This window comes from Eumetopias jubatus, unplaced genomic scaffold (genome assembly GCF_037043125.1).
Source record: "Eumetopias jubatus isolate StellerSeaLion01/CBP00866 unplaced genomic scaffold, mEumJub1_p1.0 scaffold_6, whole genome shotgun sequence".
Classification (NCBI taxonomy): domain Eukaryota; kingdom Metazoa; phylum Chordata; class Mammalia; order Carnivora; family Otariidae; genus Eumetopias; species Eumetopias jubatus.
In genome coordinates, this window is record NW_028274812.1 from 99,182,007 (window position 1) to 99,200,986 (window position 18,980).

The 18,980-nt window shown below is 40.9% G+C and overlaps 1 protein-coding gene across 1 annotated transcript in view; it reads left to right on the forward strand.

The window, feature by feature from the left end:
• Window positions 1-18,980, forward strand: part of PKHD1 (PKHD1 ciliary IPT domain containing fibrocystin/polyductin) — a 465,684-nt gene that overhangs the window by 57,372 nt on the left and 389,332 nt on the right. Inside the window, 5 exon segments of the mRNA XM_028097676.2 lie at window positions 8,386-8,516; window positions 10,468-10,603; window positions 14,887-15,082; window positions 15,797-15,864; window positions 17,266-18,873. Of these exon segments, the coding sequence (XP_027953477.2) occupies window positions 8,386-8,516; window positions 10,468-10,603; window positions 14,887-15,082; window positions 15,797-15,864; window positions 17,266-18,873 (2,139 nt within the window).

Here is an 18,980-nt window from a genome sequence, read left to right on the forward strand (position 1 = left end):
CTCCATGCAGAACGTGCCCTCCTCAATACCCATCACCAGGCTAACCCATCCCCCTACCCCCCTCCCCTCTAGAACCCTCAGTTTGTTTTTCAGAGTCCATCATCTCTCATGGTTCGTCTCCCCCTCTGACATACTCCCCTTTTCTTCCTCTCCTGTTATCTTCTTCTTTTTCTTTTTTCTTAAAATATGTTGCGTTATTTGTTTCAGAAGTACAGAACTGTGATTCAACAGTCTTGCACAATTCACAGCGCTCACCGTAGCACACACCCTCCCCAATGTCTATCACCCAGCCACCCCATCCCTCCCACCCCCAACCACTCCAGTAACACTCAGTTTCTTTCCTGAGATTAAGAATTCCTCATATCAGTGAGGTCATGTGATACATGTCTTTCTCTGATTGACTTATTTCACTCAGCATAACACCCTCCAGTTCCATCCACGTCGTTGCAAATGGCAAGATCTCATTCCTTTTGATGGCTGCATAATATTCCATTGTGTATATATACCACCTCTTCTTTATCCATTCATCTGTCGATGGGCATCTCGGCTCTTTCCACAGTTTGGCTATGGTGGACATTGCTGCTATAAACATTGGGGTACATGTACCCCTTCGGGTCCCTACATTTGTATCTTTGGGGTAAATACCCAGTAGTGCAATTGCTGGATCGAACGGTAGCTCTAATTTCAACTGTTTGAGGAACCTCCATACTGTTTTCCAGAGGGGTTGCACCAGCTTGCATTCCCACCAACAGTGTAGGAGGGTTCCCCTTTCTCCACATCCCCGCCAACATCTGTCGTTCCCTGACTTCTTAATTTTAGCCATTCTGATGGGTGTGAGGTGGTATCTCATTGAGGTTTGGATTTGGATTTCCCTGATGCCGAGCGATGTTGAGCACTTTTTCATGTGCCTGTTGGCCATTTGGATGTCTTCTTTGGAGAAATGTCTGTTCATGTCTTCTGCCCATTTCTTGATTGGATTATTTGTTCTTTGGGTGTTGAGTTTGATAAGTTCTTTATAGATTTTGGATACTAGCCCTTTATCTGATATGTCATTTGCAAATATTTTCTCCCATTCTGTCGGTTGTCTTTTGGTTTTGTGGACTGTTTCTTTGGCTGTGCAAAAGCGTTTTATCTTGATGAAATCCCAATAGTTCATTTTTGCCCTGGCTTCCCGTGCCTTTGGCGATGTTTCTAGGAAGAAGTTGCTGCGGCTAAGGTCGAAAAGGTTGCTACCTGTGTTCTCCTTTAGGATTTGGATGGACTCCTGTCTCACGTTTAGGTCTTTCAACCATTTGGAGTCTATTTTTGTGTGTGGTGTAAGGAAATGGTCCAGTTTCATTCTTCTGCATGTGGCTGTCCAATTTTCCCAACACCATTTGTTGAAGAGACTGTCTCTTTTCCATTGGACAGTCTTTCCTGCTTTGTCAAAGATAAGTTGACCATAGAGTTGAGGGTCCATTTCTGGGCTCTCGATTCTGTTCCATTGATTGATGTGTCTGTTTTTGTGCCAGTACCATACTGTCTTGATGATGACAGCTTTGTAATAGAGCTGGAGGTCCGGAATTGTGATGCCGCCAGCTTTGCTTTTCTTTTTCAAGATTCCTCTGGCTATTCTGGGTCTCTTCTGGTTCCATACAAATTTTAGGATTATTTGTTCCATTTCTTTGAAAAAAGTGGATGGTATTTTGATGGGGATTGCATTGAATGTGTAGATTGCTCTAGGTAGCATTGACATCTTCACAATGTTGGTTCTCCCAATCCATGAGCATGGAACGTTTTTCCATTTCTTTGTGTCTTCTTCAATTTCTTTCATGAGTATTTTATAGTTTTCTGAGTACAGATCCTTTGCCTCTTTGGTTAGATTTATTCCTAGGTATCTAATGGTTTTGGGTGCAATTGTAAATGGGATCGACTCCTTGATTTGTCTCTCTTCTGTCTTGTTGTTGGTGTATAGGAATGCCACTGATTTCTGTGCATTGATTTTATATCCTGCTACTTTACTGAATTCCTGTATGAGTTCTAGCAGTTTTGGGGTGGAGTCTTTTGGGTTTTCCACATACAGTATCATATCATCTGCAAAGAGTGAGAGTTTGACTTCCTCTTTGCCGATTTGGATGCCTTTGATTTCTTTTTTTGTCTAATTGCTGTGGCTAGGACTTCTAATACTATGTTGAATAGCAGTGGTGAGAGTGGACATCGCTGCCGTGTTCCTGACCTTAGGGGAAAAGCTCTCAGCCTTTCCCCATTGAGGATGATATTCGCTGTGGGTTTTTCATAGATGGCTTTTATGATATTGAGGTATGTACCCTCTATCCCTATACTCTGAAGAGTTTTGATCAAGAAAGGATGCTGTACTTTGTCAAATGCTTTTTCTGCATCTATTGAGAGGATCATATGATTCTTGTTCTTTCTTTTGTTAATGTATTGTATCACGTTGATTGATTTGCGGATGTTGAACCAGCCTTGAAGCCCAGGGATAAATCCCACTTGGTCGTGGTGAATAATCCTTTTAATGTACTGTTGGATCCTATTGGCTAGTATTTTGGTGAGAATTTTTGCATCCGTGTTCATCAAGGATATTGGTCTGTAATTCTCTTTTTTGATGGGTCTTTGTCTGGTTTTGGGATCAAGGTAATGCTGGCCTCATAAAATGAGTTTGGAAGTTTCCCTTCCATTTCTATTTTTTGGAACAGTTTCAGGAGAATAGGTATTAATTCTTCTTGAAATGTCTGATAGAATTCCCCTGGGAAGCCATCTGGCCCTGGGCTTTTGTTTCTTGGGAGATTTTTGATGACTGTTTCAATTTCCTTAGTGGTTATAGGTCTGTTCAGGTTTTCTATTTCTTCCTGGTTCAATTTTGGTAGTTGATACATCTCTAGGAATGCACCCATTTCTTCCAGGTTATCTAATTTGCTGGCATAGAGTTGCTCATAATATGTTCTTATAATTGTTTGTATTTCTTTGGTGTTGGTTGTGATCTCTCCTCTTTCATTCATGATTTTGTTGATTTGGGTCATTTCTCTTTTCTTTTTAATCAGTCTGGCCAGGGGTTTATCAATCTTGTTAATTCTTTCAAAGAACCAGCTCCTAGTTTCGTTGATCTGTTCTACTGTTCTTTTGGTTTCTAGTTCATTGATTTCTGCTCTGATCTTTATGATTTCTCTTCTCCTGCTGGGTTTAGGCTTTCTTTGCTGTTCTTTCTCCAGCTCCTTTAGGTGTAGGGTTAGGTTGTGTATTTGAGACTTTTCTTGTTTCTTGAGAAAGGCTTGTATTGCTATATACTTTCCTCTCAGGACTGCCTTTGCTGTATCCCAAAGATTTTGAACAGTTGTGTTTTCATTTTCATTGGTTTCCATGAATTTTTTAAATTCTTCTTTAATTTCTTGGTTGACCCATTCATTCTTTAGTAGGATGCTCTTTAGCCTCCATGTATTTGAGTTCTTTCCGACTTTCCTCTTGTGGTTGAGTTCTAGTTTCAAAGCATTGTGGTCTGAAAATATGCAGGGAATGATCCCAATCTTTTGGTACCGACTGAGACCTGATTTGTGACCTAGGATGTGATCAATTCTGGAGAATGTTCCATGGGCACTAGAGAAGAATGTGTATTCCGTTGCTTTGGGATGGAATGTTCTGAATATGTCTGTGAAGTCCATTTGGTCCAGTGTGTCATTTAAAGTCTTTATTTCCTTGTTGATCTTTTGCTTAGATGATCTGTCCATTTCAGTCAGGGGGGTGTTAAAGTCCCCCACTATTATTGTATTGTTGTCAATGTGTTTCTTTGCTTTTGTTATTAATTGCCTTATATAATTGGCTGCTCCCATGTTCGGGGCATAGATATTTACAATTGTTAGATCTTCTTGTTGGATAGACCCTTTAAGTAGGATATAGTGTCCTTCCTCATCTCTTATTACAGTCTTTGTTTTAAAATCTAGTTTGTCTGATATAAGGATTGCCACCCCAGCTTTCTTTTGGTGTCCATTAGCATGGTAAATGGTTTTCCACCCCCTCACTTTCAACCTGGGGGTGTCTTTGGGTCTAAAATGAGTCTCTTGCAGACAGCATATGGATGGGTCTTGTTTTTTAATCCAATCTGATAGCCTGTGTCTTTTGATTGGGGCATTTAGCCCATTTACATTCAGGGTAACTATTGAAAGGTATGGATTTAGTGCCATTGTATTACCTGTAAGGTGACTGTTAACTGTCTGTTGTCTGTGTTCGTTTCTGCTCTTTGCTGCTTTTAGGTTCTCTCTTTGCTTAGAGGACCCCTCTCAATATTTCTTGGAGGGCTGGTTTCGTGTTTGCAAATTCCTTTAGTTTTTGTTTGTTCCAGAAGCTTTTTATCTCTCCTTCTATTTTCAATGATAGCCTAGCTGGATATAGTATTCTTGGCTGCATATTTTTCTCGTTTAGTGCTCTGAAGATATCTTGCCAGTCCTTTCTGGCCTGCCAGGTCTCTGTGGATAGGTCTGTTGCCAATCTAATGTTTCTACCATTGTAAGTTACATATCTCTTCTCCCGAGCTGCTTTCAGGATTTTCTCTTTGTCTCTGAGACTCGTAAGTTTTACTATTAGATGTCGGGGTGTTGACCTATTTTTATTGATTTTGAGAGGGGTTCTCTGTGCCTCCTGGATTTTAATGCCTGTTTCCTTCCTCACATTAGGGAAGTTCTCTGCTATAATTTGCTCCAATATACCTTCTGCCCCTCTCTCTCTCTCTTCTTCTTCTGGGATCCCAATTATTCTAATGTTGTTTTGTCTTATCATATCACTTATCTCTCGAATTCTGCCCTCGTGATCCTGTAGTTGTTTCTCTCTCTTTTTCTCAGCCTCTTTATTTTCCATCATTTGGTCTTCTATATCGCTGATTCTCTCTTCTGCCTCATTTATCCTAGCATTTAGTGCCCCCATTTTTGATTGCACCTCATCAATAGCCTTTTTGATTTCGATTTGGTTAGATTTTAGTTCTTTTATTTCTCCAGAAAGGGTTTCTCTAATAACTTCCACGCTTTTTTCAAGCCCAGCTAGTATCTTTAAAGTCATGATTCTGAACTCTAGGTCCGACATTGTACTAATGTCTGTATTGAGTAGGTCCCTGGCTGATGGTACTACCTCTTGTTCTTTTTGCTGAGGTGATTTCTTTCGTCTTGTCATTTTGTCCAGAGGAGAATAGATGAATGAGAGAACAAAATGCTAACAGGTTTACAACGTCCCCAGCAAATATACTGTATACAAATCAGAAAAGACCTGAAACCAGGGGAAAAGAAAGGGAAAGAAAGAAAAAAGAAAGAGAAAAAGAAAAAAAAAAGATGAAAACAAAAACAAAACAATACAAAAAAGGCAGAATATGATCAAATATGATCAGGCTAGTGCATAGATCAGTGCCACACACTAGATTTTGGGCGTATTTTGGTCTGTTAGAAAAAAGTGCCTCCTAAAATTTTAAAGGAAGAAAGACATATATGTACAAAATAAGGGTTGATACAATGAAGGGATGGAAAATGACTGTAAAGATGAAAATTATAAAAGATTTTATAAAAGGACTTGGTAAGATAAGTTGTTTGAAAAAAGAAAGAAGATTTAAGAAGAAAAAAAAAGGAAAAAGGGAGAGAATGTGATCAGGCAGGAGACTAGAACAAAGCCATACACTAGTGATTTAGGGTATATTTTGATCTGTTAGAAGAAACTGTACCTCAAAATTTTAAAGAGAGAACAACTTATATATATATATGCCAAAAATAAGGGTAACTACTACGAAGGGATAAAATATGACTCTAAAAATGAAAAATAAAAAATGTTTTTTTTTTAAAAAAAAGGGATTTATAAGATGTTGGTTGAAAAAGGGAAAAAGAAAAATAAAAAAAAACAGTCAACAAAAATTAACTTTGATGAAATAATGAATCATGGTAAAAAAAAAAAAAAAAAAAAAGCCATGAATCTATGTGCAGTATTCCCCTAGCGCTGGAGTTCTCCTATTCTCCTTGATCGATCAACTTGGTCTTGGCTTGCTGGCTGTTTGTGCTGATCTTCTGGGGGAGGGGCCTGTTGCTGTGGTTTCCAAATGTCTTTGCCGGAGGCGGAATTGCCCCGCCCTTGTCGGTCCGGGCTAAGGAAGCTGCTCCGGTTTGCTCTCAGGAGCTTTTGTTCCCCACAAGCTCTTGGTACAGCTTTGGAGGACCAGGGCAGAAATGGTGGCCTCCCAATCTCCACTCGGAGGAGCTGAGAACTCGGGGCCCCGCTCCTCAGTGTGCCCCCAGAGAAAAGCAGTCACTTCCGTGTCCCCGGTCTCCAGCCGCACTCCGTGCTCACCCGGCCCGTGATCGAGCGCTGCTATCTCTGGCACCCGACCCCGCGCGGAGTCTCCAAACCCAGCAGATCCCTGCAGTGCGTTCCCGCACCGCTCCTCCCCGGGAAGGAAGGGGAGTCTCCCCGGATCTGCTGCTTGTTGGGTCCCTGCTGGGGGAGCCGTGCCCCGACTGGGCCGCAGATCACAGTTTATGGCAACCCCGAGCTGAGAGCCCGCGACTCTGCTCCGTATCTGCAGCCGGCTTCCCTGCTCCGATATCTGGGAGCTCTGGCGCACTCAGGCACCCCCGGTCTCTCTGTGACCCCGAAGGTCCTGAGACCACACTGTCCCGGGAGGATTCCACCCCCCGCTTAGCCACTGCAGCGACGTCCCTCCGCCGAGCCAACTTCTAAAAGGTCCGATTTTGTGCTCCGCGGCTCTAGCACTTGCCAGAAGCGGCCAGCGGAGGCCCCTCCCCCGCCGTCTATCCTCCCGAATATCGCCTCGGATTCACTTCTCCGCACGTCCTACCTTCCAGTAAGTGGTCACTTCTCTGTTCAGAGAGTTGTTGCTACTCTCCTGTTCGATCTCCTGTTGAGTTCGTAGGTGTTCAGAATGGTTTGATCCCTATTCAGCTGAATTCCTGAGACCAGACGAAATCTAGGTCTCCTACTCCTCCGCCATCTTGCTCCGCCTCCTATAAGATACTTTAATGTCTGACAGAAGACCCCTTTGGTCTTATTTTTCAAATTTTGTATTTTGTCTATTGCTGTTATTTTTTTTATATTTTAAAATCAGCTTGTCTAAGTTAAATAAAAAATCCTCTTTGTATTTTTATTGGGATTGTATTGATGCCTCAGTTTATTTTGAAAGATATGCTACCTTCATGAGGTTCATTTTTTTCTACCTATTTATTTTAGTTTTTTTAAATTTAAGTTTTAATCCATCTATTAAGTTCCACAGTAGCATTTCAAAGGTTTCTTCAAATTCTTCATGTTCTTGAATATTTCTTGTCAACATTGTTTTCAGATATTGTATCTTTTATGTTACTATTGTAAATTGGCTCTTTTCTTCAGTTTTATTCTTTACCTCTGAATCTTCAGGGCAAGTTCATATATTTAACTTCAGGGTATAATTCCACCCAGTCACATTCTCCTGAAAGGTGTTCATCAGGTTGGATAAGTTCTGCTGTCTCACCCTAACATGCTTGGGGAAGATAACCTTGTTCCTGCACCCACTTCCCACTCTCAAGGTGTATGTGTCTCCCTGTTTGGTGGCCTCCTTGCCTCTCTTGTATCCCCATCTGGGGAGATGGCAGACTGGAATCATTGCCCACAGGAATAATAAATGAGATTTCTATTTGTTAGCTTGATCAAGTGCTGGTCCTCCAAATGTGTGGCATAATATCACTACGATTAGTGCCATGTCTCTTCATACCGATGTCTACAGCAAGGAGACAGAAGTTTCTGTGTTTGTTTTTCAGTGGTTAGTACAGAAATCCTGATGGCGGTGGAAGGTGATGTCAGTCACCTCTACAGCATCATGGAGGCTAGAACCTAGTATTTGTGGTATCAAATCATGAAGCTGGAAGGGCTAAGGCTGTCATTTAAAGATGAGGGAGTGAGAACCAGTGAACTCAGGGTCAATGTTACAAATGGTCTGCTTTAAGTGGCAGAGTGATCTGTGGCCCTGACTTTGGGCCCCAGCACTTTGTACCATGATGCTCTCTTATACTTGATATCTCAGAAAGAGAATAAGTTCTATAGGATTGGCAGGAATGATATTTAAAACTCTAGGGCAGGAAGAGTTTTCAGAGACCATCTACTTTACTTCCCTGACTCTTGGCAGCATTTATCTATGTTTTATTTTTAAATATCTCCAGGATGTGTTACTCCTTCTCTCTGCCTTCTACTTACCATTTCTCCCTGTTTATCTAGTAGTTTATATATTTAGCATCAGTCTTTTTCTGCAGTTTGAGCAGGATTTGTGTTTTGACTAAGGAGCTTCATATTTTAATTTCATTTTCTCTCTCTTGTGGACAATTAATTTTTGTCTACCTGTATGGCTCTTCATTCCATCTGAAAATGCTTTATTTATTGCAGGAGGGCTCTGGGCCACCATCCAAGGCTCTGGTTTGGAAGATGTGAGCCTGGTGTTATTTGGATCTCGGTCTTGTGCCATCAACATCACCACACGAAGTTCACGAAGAATTCAATGCAAAGTTCCACCCAGAGTAAGTGGAATCTCCTCTCACGTGGGTGGCCATTACTAATGTGTAGTGTAAGGGTTTTCACAAATCTTTTTTAGAACTTAATTAACCAACATGACCTTTTCATCATGAGAGTATGCTAATATTGGTGATATTGCCTATCTTGCAATAAAGTGGGAGGCTGACTCCACCAGTGGGGCTTGCAATTAACATCAGTTGATTTCTTTTAAAAGAACACAATCAGGCAGTCCCAGTTCATACTCTCAGTGAATAATAATGCCACAGAATAAATGGATTTATCTAGTGCATATTCTGGGTATTGATTTGCAAAACTTACATATATTATCATCTCATTTCTCTCTTAAGCAAGCAACAATAACTTAGTTTTCACTAGCACTTTTGTTTTCTGGCATGGATATAAATGGTGGGACTTAGAAACTTCTAGAATGTCTGGTTCCTATAAAATGTCTTCCTAATTATTCTCTTATGCTTCTTTTTTCCCTTAAAAACAAGTCCCTGAGCTTTCCCTTTCTTCTTCAGTTAGTGCTATCTCATAGCCTACTAGGAGATTTGAGTCCACATTCTTCCCTGGTTCTGCTGGTGAGAGTCATGCTCACAGTGGAAGTTGAACTATCTATTCACAGTTCAGTGTCATCAACATTCTCAGCACGTTCATGACCCTGAAGGATGAGTGTTTACTGAACAGATAGAGACCCCTGGGAGAGAAATTTCAGAATCATCTTTGATCTCTGGCCCTACATTTTTATCTTATCTAGTTATTCAAATATTGTGAAATGTTCACATTTACATATAAACTGTATGGAATTCCAATATATAGTTGTACAGTAATTTGTTTAACTCTTCCCTATTATTGGACATTAAGATAATTTTCAAAATATCCTATTTTAAACAACAGAAATTTGATCATCCCACTACATTTTGGAGCATATTTATTTTTTCTCAGGATAAATGAATCTAAAGCTTTTGATATGTAGTATCCTCTTATCTGAAATTTCTTTTGGTAAAATTTGCATGGTTCAGATTTTTTTTGCTAGAGAGAATAAGCATTAAAAAACAAACTTTAAATTTTGATCCAAGTAATACATGCAAAGATTAAAAGGAAAATAGTAAAACAATCCTGCTCTCTTACCTCTTTGCACCCTTCTTCAAGTTCCCTTTTTTGAAACAACTACTTTTAATTTTTTGAATGTAGTTACAGTACCATTTCTTTGTTAAATCAATAAACTATGTTTACATTATTATAACTATTTTAATGATGTGGGCAGAATCAGGTAATATATTTTTTATTTTATAGTTTTTTTCCTTAGAGATTCTAATTCTTTTTCCTAATATGTTTTCCTCATAATAAAAATCCTCTATCTTAAAAAAAAATCTCATCACATCAATTACTTTTTTTCCTTGAAGCTCTCTGTTCTCCTGCTTCAATCTAACTTGGTATTTTCTTGGTTTATTCTACAGATTTCATCCTAGCACTTCCCTTGATTGCTCTTCTGGGTAGATTCACTGTCTTTTGGAGTTCATATCTTCTTTTTTGGCTGTTGTTTATGTTATGAGACCATAGCCTAAAGAAACATCCTAGGAAAGAATATGTGGGAGGGAAGTTTTCTGAGTATTTCCATGTCTGAAAATATTATTACACCTGATGGATAGTTTAGCTAGGTATAGATATGTTTGAAATTGCCATTTTTTTTTGCAGAACCAACTGATGTGCTAATTGCATATCATTCTTATTTACTCTTTAATCAGTTGGATGCCACACTTGCCTATTCTAAGTAATTGTCACTGTATGTGTGAGTGTGTGAGAAAGGGAAAGAGAGAGAGTGAGAGACTTGAAAGTAGCAATATACTTAAAAAAATAATTTTCTTGAAATTAACCTTTTAAACTAATTCTATATGGACTTCTCTCAAGTCAGTCTTATTTACAGAGGTTTGATTTTAAAAACTGATTTTTCAGGGGAAAGATGGACCCATTGTGAATTTGACTGTGGTTACAGGGAACCATTCTGCAGTTCTTCCTATGGCATTTACATATGTCTCCTCTTTAAATCCAGTGATCATGTCTCTGAGCAGAAACAGGAGCAACATAGCAGGTAAAATACATGATACTGCAACATCTTTTTATTTTTAGACCATTGATCCTATAAAGAAGGCAAACAATGGTCTCTTAATTATATCGAAGATAGCATTATATTTTGAATGGAAATTATTTTTCTGGAAACTGGAACACTGCAATTTTCATTTTAGCCATCACTGAGTAAATCTTCTTATATCTATTTTTTTCCTCTATAAAATTGGGACCATTTCCATCATGAAAATGACATGAGAATTCAAAGGTAACAATTCAATATATACTTATTGAGCACCTGCTATATGCCAATGATAGCACAGACATGTAATAGACTTTAATCCCTGCCATTAATTTATAAGATTATTATTTTAAGTTTATAGGTTAAGAAACTAAGGAACAGGGAACTGAAATAACTTATCTAAGATGTTACCTTTAGTAAGTAACAGAGCTGTGATTTGAACCCAAGCAGTCTGGTTGCAGATTCTAAGCAGTTAACCATTCATAGTTTGCTGTAAAATACCATTTTTTTTTGGCATCAGGTTCTATTGCAGTAGCTATTTGATATGATTAGAGAAGAAGGTGTTCTGATTAACCAAGAATTCTTATTCCTTGAGACATACTGTGTATAAAAAGAAGGAATTGTTTAGCATAGAACTACCTGAAACAATTTAATCTTTCATTGATAACTCAGATGATATGATAGGATGAGCTTGTAACAATTTATTATTATGTCATACCATATCAATTTAGAAAAGTACCAGGTAACATGTCTTTCTGGGTAACTGAATGCCAGATAAGAGAGAGTTTATGGCAGCCATATCTAAGGATTTATTATAAAAGGCCAACACATTTCCCAAAGAAAAAACTTGGATTCAATTTTTCTGGTACTATTTTCATTTTCCATTGCTCAAGAGCACATAAATAAAGGGACGTGTCCTTTAGCTTCTCAATATTGTTCAGCTCAGTTAGTGCAGAAGAAGAATTTGATGCCTCAGGTGACCAAAGTGTGTAAAATTCCTTGGTGGTATAAGAGTCTTCCCAACGAAATAGGAAAGAGAGGAGGGAGTTCTGTGTTCTATTCAGATTCCAAGATTTTGGCTTTTAATACAATTTCTTATCTATGATGAAAAGAATTAGTACATTACATCAGTGCCTCAGAGGCATCTAGGATTAGCTTGACAATAGAACAAGAACCCAAGGAGTTCATGTTATTGATATTTACAACATGATGCATGATTTGCAGAATTTCCACTTGCATTTAAATCTTTCTACAGGCAGAATAAAGAAGAACATGTTATAAAATCCCCAAAGAGTGGCAGCCTACTGGGAAAGTCTCCTTTATAGTTGGAATGCTATAAATCTCCACCCAGGAGATGATGATGTTGATGGTAACAGTGAAGCCAAGATGAAATTGAAGAAAGAGAGGAAGAGGGATAGGGGAGGGGGAGGATGAACCTAATGTGCAGAACCATGCATGTGGTTTTTGTGGTTAGGCAGTACTGGATCTGAATGAATCCAAGCTCAGCCACTCCTTGGGCAAGATAGTTGAATTCCTTCATCTTTAGTGTCTCTACCTGCTAGGTGGGAATAATTCTTTCAAGGTTACTGTGAAAATTGGAGGTAAACTAGGTAAAAGTAATTGAATCTAGGAACCAACATGGAGTATGTACTCAACAAATGCTTTGTGGAGTGAATGGCATCATTCTGCCAGATGCTGAGTGTTATATAGATAAGCCAAAGATGTCCTGTGTCTATTGGCCCTATGTTGTTTACTACTTGACAGCAGGCTGGGACCCATTTGCTCAAAAACATGCCAATGTCAAACTCAAATTTTTACATAACCAATTATTTAAAATATGAACCCCCCCAATAAAACCCCAGATTTTTAGCCTTTTGGAGCCTGCCATTTTGCATACCCTGCAAAACTGTATCCAACCTCTGTTAGCGATAGATAAGATAAACTTGGGGGCTATAAAAGACTGTAAGCCACTGATGCCCTTTGGAGGTCTCCAAGCCAGAGACTACTGCTGAGTGACATCATCTAAACACATAGCCCCCTCTCCCTCATCCCAGGGAGTTCCCTTGCCTTCCTACCCTTCTGGGTGGTGGTCTCCTAATGTTGCCTGTGGAAGGTCTCATGCTGTGAGATTTTGGTAGCCATGCAAACCTGTCAAAGCACTACCCATATAAAACTCATTTTTTTGTGCTCTTGCCACCTCATTGTCATGTCTTTTTTCTTGTTCAGCCCTGAAACCCTTCAAAGTCAATACACTGAGGTTTCAGACTTCACAGTAGAAATGAAGTTGGGAAGGCATGAAGAAGTAAAGAGGGTGTGGAGCAAGAAAGAAAATGAAGTTAATGGAGGGCTTTTGAATGATGTACTGTACCAGAGACTGTCCTAGGATGTCTAACTTAATCCTTACAGTAAGGTGGGCTTACCATCTTACTGATGGAAAATCCAAGGCTTTGAGAGCCCAAAGTAAGTCGTCCAGACTCACAGAGATAGGAAAATGGCAGAGCAAGGATTTGAACCTAGAGTCAGTCATCCCAACACCCCACAACCCCTTGTGTTTGACTTTTCTCTTTCAAGTAGGCTCTTCTCCTCCTCACCTAATGGACTGTGCTATTCTGTAGATGCCAACTCTGTAGTTCTCAAACGTTAGCAGCTAAAGGAGTTTTAGACATGCTTTAGCCTGAGCTGAGTCTCTGTGAGACACAGGAGAGGTACATGTATTTATTTCCACTCTTGCCATTGCATGCTTGATTTCTGGCTCTTGTTGAGACTCCGTTGTCTGAAGACTGGATTTCTCCTCCCCCGTCTCTCCAATTAAGTTAATAGACTGGAAGAAAGCTTCAATCACATCATTTTCTTGCTTAGAAACCATTGGAGGGCCCTGCTGTCTACTGAATTAGGTAAAAACCTCTTAGGATTTCTTTCTTGGTCTTCAGCCATATACCCACTATCAACCTGACCTAATCCCATAGAGTCCCTGACTATGTACATGTATCTGGTCTTCCAGAAAGTCACCCAATTCTCTTTCCTTCTCTCCAAGCCACTGGAGGGTTAAATGAGAAAGTGCTACAAAAGACTTTGGATAAAACTGTGAAGTTTTTAGAATTGAATTGTAAACCCCCTACTGTTTATCACTTCCTCTTGGGACTTATTTTTCAAATAAAATTTCAAGCGCCATCTTGTCCATGAGGTCTTTCTTGATATTCAGAATGCTTGTGTGGTTTGAACAAACCCACTGCTTGATTTTCACCTCATACAGTGTGTCTTGTACCGAAGCTATTTTAACACCTATTTTACTAACTTTGAAGTCTCTTTGAAGGCAAGGTCTGTGTTTAACTTATTTTTATTCCCTTTGTGGCATCTTCTTGGTACTCAGTAACTATTTAAGGTAAAAGGAATTGAGTTAAAGTGTTGATACCATACATGGCATTTTAGTAAAGTTGCTAATTAAACTAAAAAGGCAATGAAATGTAAGAGAGGACTGGGCTTAGGCCTTGATATTTCCCTTAAGTAGCTATTAAACATTGGCTGCTGGGCCTTACTTTCCTCAAAAGCTGAATGCCAGTGCTCCTAACTGCTCTGCCTATGTCATGAGGACAGTGTGAGGAGGAAATGGGATGCCACGTGTGAAAGTGGTCAGCGCACTCTGTGGTACTGCACTCCTACACAGCATTATTAAGGGGTTCAATGTACATGAAGTATAGCTTTAGACTTCTGTCAGCAGCAAAGAGGAAGTTAAAGAAAAGGACTTGGGGGTTAAGTGTCCGACTCTTGGTTTTGGCTCAGGTCATGATCTCAGGATCCTGGGATTGAGCCCCACATCGGGCTCCATACACAGTGGGGAGTCTGTTTGAGGGTTCTCTCTCTCCCTCTTCCCCTCCCCCCACTCATGTGCATGCATGCACGCTCTCTCGCTCAAAAATAAATAAATCTTTTAAAAAAAGACTTGGGGTGCTGGGTGCTGGTTGTGAAGACCATCAGCCCCCCACACTACTTCTCGATTTATTTTTGCGTCTTGATTTGCTTTTGCATGGAGTTAAATTAGTGCCTCTGGAGTACAATAGTCCTGACAATTTTGCTTTTTATGCCTTGAGATTGTAGGCAGTGGCTCAATTATTCTGAGAGTTACTAGAAGTTTCATGAAAAAAATTTGACTGGCATTGAAATATTCAGTTAGAGTGGTATGCACAGGGCTGACCACGTATTTAATCCTGAAAGATAGGTTTAGATTGCATAAGTGGTTGAGGTCACAAAACCACATCGCAGAGGCTAATGGATTCTTTTCAACGCAGGAGGTGAGACCCTTTTCATCAGAATGGCACTTCTGGTGAACTACACCGATTTGGATGTGGAAGTTCACGTTCAGGACACTGTGGCTCCAGCTCACGTGCAAATGCCTCAGGGCCTAGAGGTGGTGCTGCCCCCGCTGCCCGCCGGCCTCCATCGGCTCTTAGTCTCCATCAATGGGGTCAGAATCTGCTCACGAAGGTGAGGTGGACGTTTGCCATTCGTTTTAGGTCTCTTTCATGGTCTAGGGATTCAGTTGAGGAATTCTGGCTTTGACTTAGGTCTTCACTTTCCCCCCTTCTTCTGAAGTTAGGTGATAAACGCATGCGAATCATACAATTTGAAGAAATCTCAGAGACCCTCCCAGATGATTCACTCTCAAGACCCATCCAAGGGCAATGTTTGGCTTATTAGTTGGGGAAGAGAGACTTTCTGGAACTAAGATGTCATGGCTTTTGGTTAAGGTGGGGGTGCGGTGAGCATTTATATATGTTGGGGGTATATTCTGTGCTTTAATTAGAGTCTGTGACTAAATAAGACCTTTAATAAGATTGTGTCTGGGGCTTTGAATAAATGGCTTACAATTATTGCCCAAGCTGTGCTCAGATCCTCTTTGCTCCAACGTCTCTCTGCCTAGTATTTCTCCAGAAGTTCCCTCTCCTCATTCCAGAAAGTTACCTAAACTGTATGGGGCTGACGCCACCACATGATACTGGCCCAGGAAAATGTCCCACACAACATTTTCTCCCCATTGTGTCCTTTCTTCTCTGGGAGACAGGGCCATTCACACCTGCTCTCCCTCACTGCTCCCTGTGTCTGTTCTTCTCTCCCCGATACCAATGTCTCTCTGTCTTGTTCCTTCCTTTCTCTCTTTCTGACTCAGTTATTTTATAACAATCTCCCCATTCTCTGCAGGGTTGATCTTCACATCCAGTACATCACAGAAGTTTTCAGCATTGAACCTTGCTGTGGGTCCCTTCTGGGTGAGTGGTTCTCATATCATTTATTCAGCAGGTCTGCTCACTGGATATTCACGTTCTGTTCCTGGATTTGAACCAGTGAGACCAGAGATGGGACATCAGGGAGAGGAGCTTCCCTTGTGCTCTGGGAATTGAGGGGTGTACTTTGAAGGGTGTGGAAACCAGTGAGCCCCAGTCACCTCAGGAAATTGACAAAATTTATGACAAGATGTGCCTGGTTTTGTTTGTCTGATGAGAAGAGGCTGAAACACCCAATGGATAGCACATCTCTAGAGGATATTAGAAAAAAAAGGGAAGAGCATCCTATGTTATCCTTTTAGATACTGGAGGTGCAAGGAGAGAAGGAATGAGTCTGGTGTCCTCACTTTCCTCTGGGGATGCAGATAAGGACCCAGAAGGTGTTAGAAACACAAATGTCAGTATGGGAGATATAAGGATAAGACAAAAATCTGGAAAACTATTCATTTTTAGAAAAAAATTGAAAGCTATAATCTGCATGCGAATAATCATTGTGATAGTGTATGCAATAGTGCTTTATCTTTTTTGAGTATAGTAAAATCCTTTTGAAAGTTGCTTGCCTAGACTGCAAGTTTGGTCATGATATGAGGTACCTTGCTCCAACCCCTGTTCTGAAGATGGAGCTTGCTTGTCCCTCAACTAGAGAGACAAAATCTAGGAATATAGTAGCAGGATCACAAGCATGTTTCAATATTTCAATGGCTCTTGAGATGTCTCAAAACACACACGGGCACACACACGGAGATATGCCTACATGATATATGGACTATTGGACTATCACATAGAATAATAGAGAAGGTAAGTATAAGACTTCAACAAGTTGGAATTTTTATCAGTGTATAAGTTGAATATATACAGAACAATCTACATATACTCTACATCATAACATATAGAATAATAGGGAATAATATGTGAGATCATATGGCAAATGACAAGAAGACTAAGGAATTTGATTTTCCATTAACATAGACATTATACATATACTCTCTCTACATAATAATTATATAAAATATTATTACAGATTAACATGCCAGATAACATAGCAGTGACAAGAACACTTCCAGAAATAAGATTTTTCATTAGTGTCTACATTGATCAAAGTGGCTTCTAGGATCTTTAAATATACTTGAAAATTTTGTCTGAGGTATTATAAACATCCTTCCCCTATATAACAATTGACACTGTTTTACTATTACATGAATTTCAGCCCATCTAACTCCTGACAAAATGATCACAAATTTAACATTGATGAGGTGAGATGAAGTTGCTGAGGTTTTGCTAACAGCCCACCTTCCACTTAAATTGCACTGGGGTTTACGCAGGTGCTGTGAGTTTCTAGTTCTGAATATCAACTTTTAAGTTTTGTTTTCGATGTTCATGCTTTAGGTGGAACCATCCTCAGCATCTCGGGAGTAGGATTCAGCAGGGACTGCACTCTGGTTTGGGTGCTTGTGGGTAATCGGACCTGTGACATCGTGAACTCAACAGACACGATCATCTGGTGTGAGACCCCGCCCGCTGCCCTGCTGCCTGACATGGCTGTTCCTGCTGTCCCAGCCCCCGTGGAGGTCTGGGCTGGCAATGTATCCTCTGCCCGAGGACCCTTACCCAGCCTGGTGGGGAAGGGCTTTACCTTCATGTATGAAGCGGCAACAACACCAGTGGTCACTGCTGTGCGAGGAGAAATGACCAGTAGCAGCCTGAAACTCTCTGTGGAAGGAAGTAATCTCCCCAACTCAGTGATCCTTCTGGGGGTCTTAAACTGTGATCTGGAGGCACAGTCATTAAGGAACAACATGAGCCTGTCTGGGTGCTCTTTTCCTCTTCACAGTTTGGAGGCGGGCATCTATCCTCTCCAAGTTCGTCAAAAGCAGATGGGGTTTGCTAACATGTCGGCAGTGCCCCAACAATTTGTGATAACACCCCAGATAATGGCCATCTTGCCGACCCATGGGTCTGCTTGTGGCGGGACTGTACTCACAGTGAGGGGGCTGGCTCTCAACTCTAGGAAGAGGTCAGTTCGGGTGGACCTTTCAGGTCCATTTACTTGTGTGATTTTGAGCTTGGGGGACCAGACAGTCCTCTGTCAAATGAACAGAGTGGGTGACCACTTGCCTGATGCTTCCTTCACCCTGAACATCACAGTCCTGGTCAATGGGCTACCCGCTGAGTGTCAGGGCAATTGCACTCTTTTCTTGCAGGAAGAGACAACTCCCATGGTGGACTCCTTGACCACTAACATCAGTGGGTCTCTGACCATGGTGCTGATTAGGGGTCGGAAGTTAGACATCACAGCAGAAGAGCCAATGGTGTTTGTGGATAATCACCTTCCCTGTGTTGTAACTTTCTTGAATGCAAGCCATGTGGCATGCTGGATAAGTGACTTGACCCCAGGACTCCACTATGTATCTGTTTTTCATACAAGAATTGGATATGCTTGTTTTGGCAATGTTTCCAGACACTTCTACATTTTGCCTCAAGTGTCTCATTATTTCCCCAAGAATTTCAGCATCCATGGCGGAAGCCTCTTGACCATGGAGGGCGCAGCTCTGCGAGGAGAGAACAGCACATTAGTTTTCATTGACCAGCAGGCCTGCCTGACAGTGAGCATCAGCTCTGAGCTCATCCAGTGTGTTGTTCCTGCAGGAAATGGCTCTGCGGGCCTGGTCATTGAGGTAGATGGACTTTCATACCAGATGGGAGTCATTGGTTACAGCAGTGCCTTCACCCCACAGTTACTCTCTATTTCTCAGACTGACGATGTCTTAACCTTTGTGGTGGCCCGGGTCTCAGGAGCTGAGAACGTTGACATTTTTCTTGGGATGTCACCCTGTGCAGGTGTCTCTGGCAACCACACGGTTCTCCAGTGTGTGGTCAGATCCCTTCCTGCTGGGGAGTACCCAGTCAGAGGGTACGACCGCATGAGGGGCTGGGCCTCATCCGTCCTGGTCTTCACATCCACGGTCACTATTTCGGCAGTGACTGAGAACTTTGGTAAGTCAAGCAAATAAGACAGACCTCTTTTTTTATGTAAATGAATTAATAGCTACTGTTACCACTCTAAAAGGTAGGAAATCAACTGCAATCTGAAAGACAGAAGG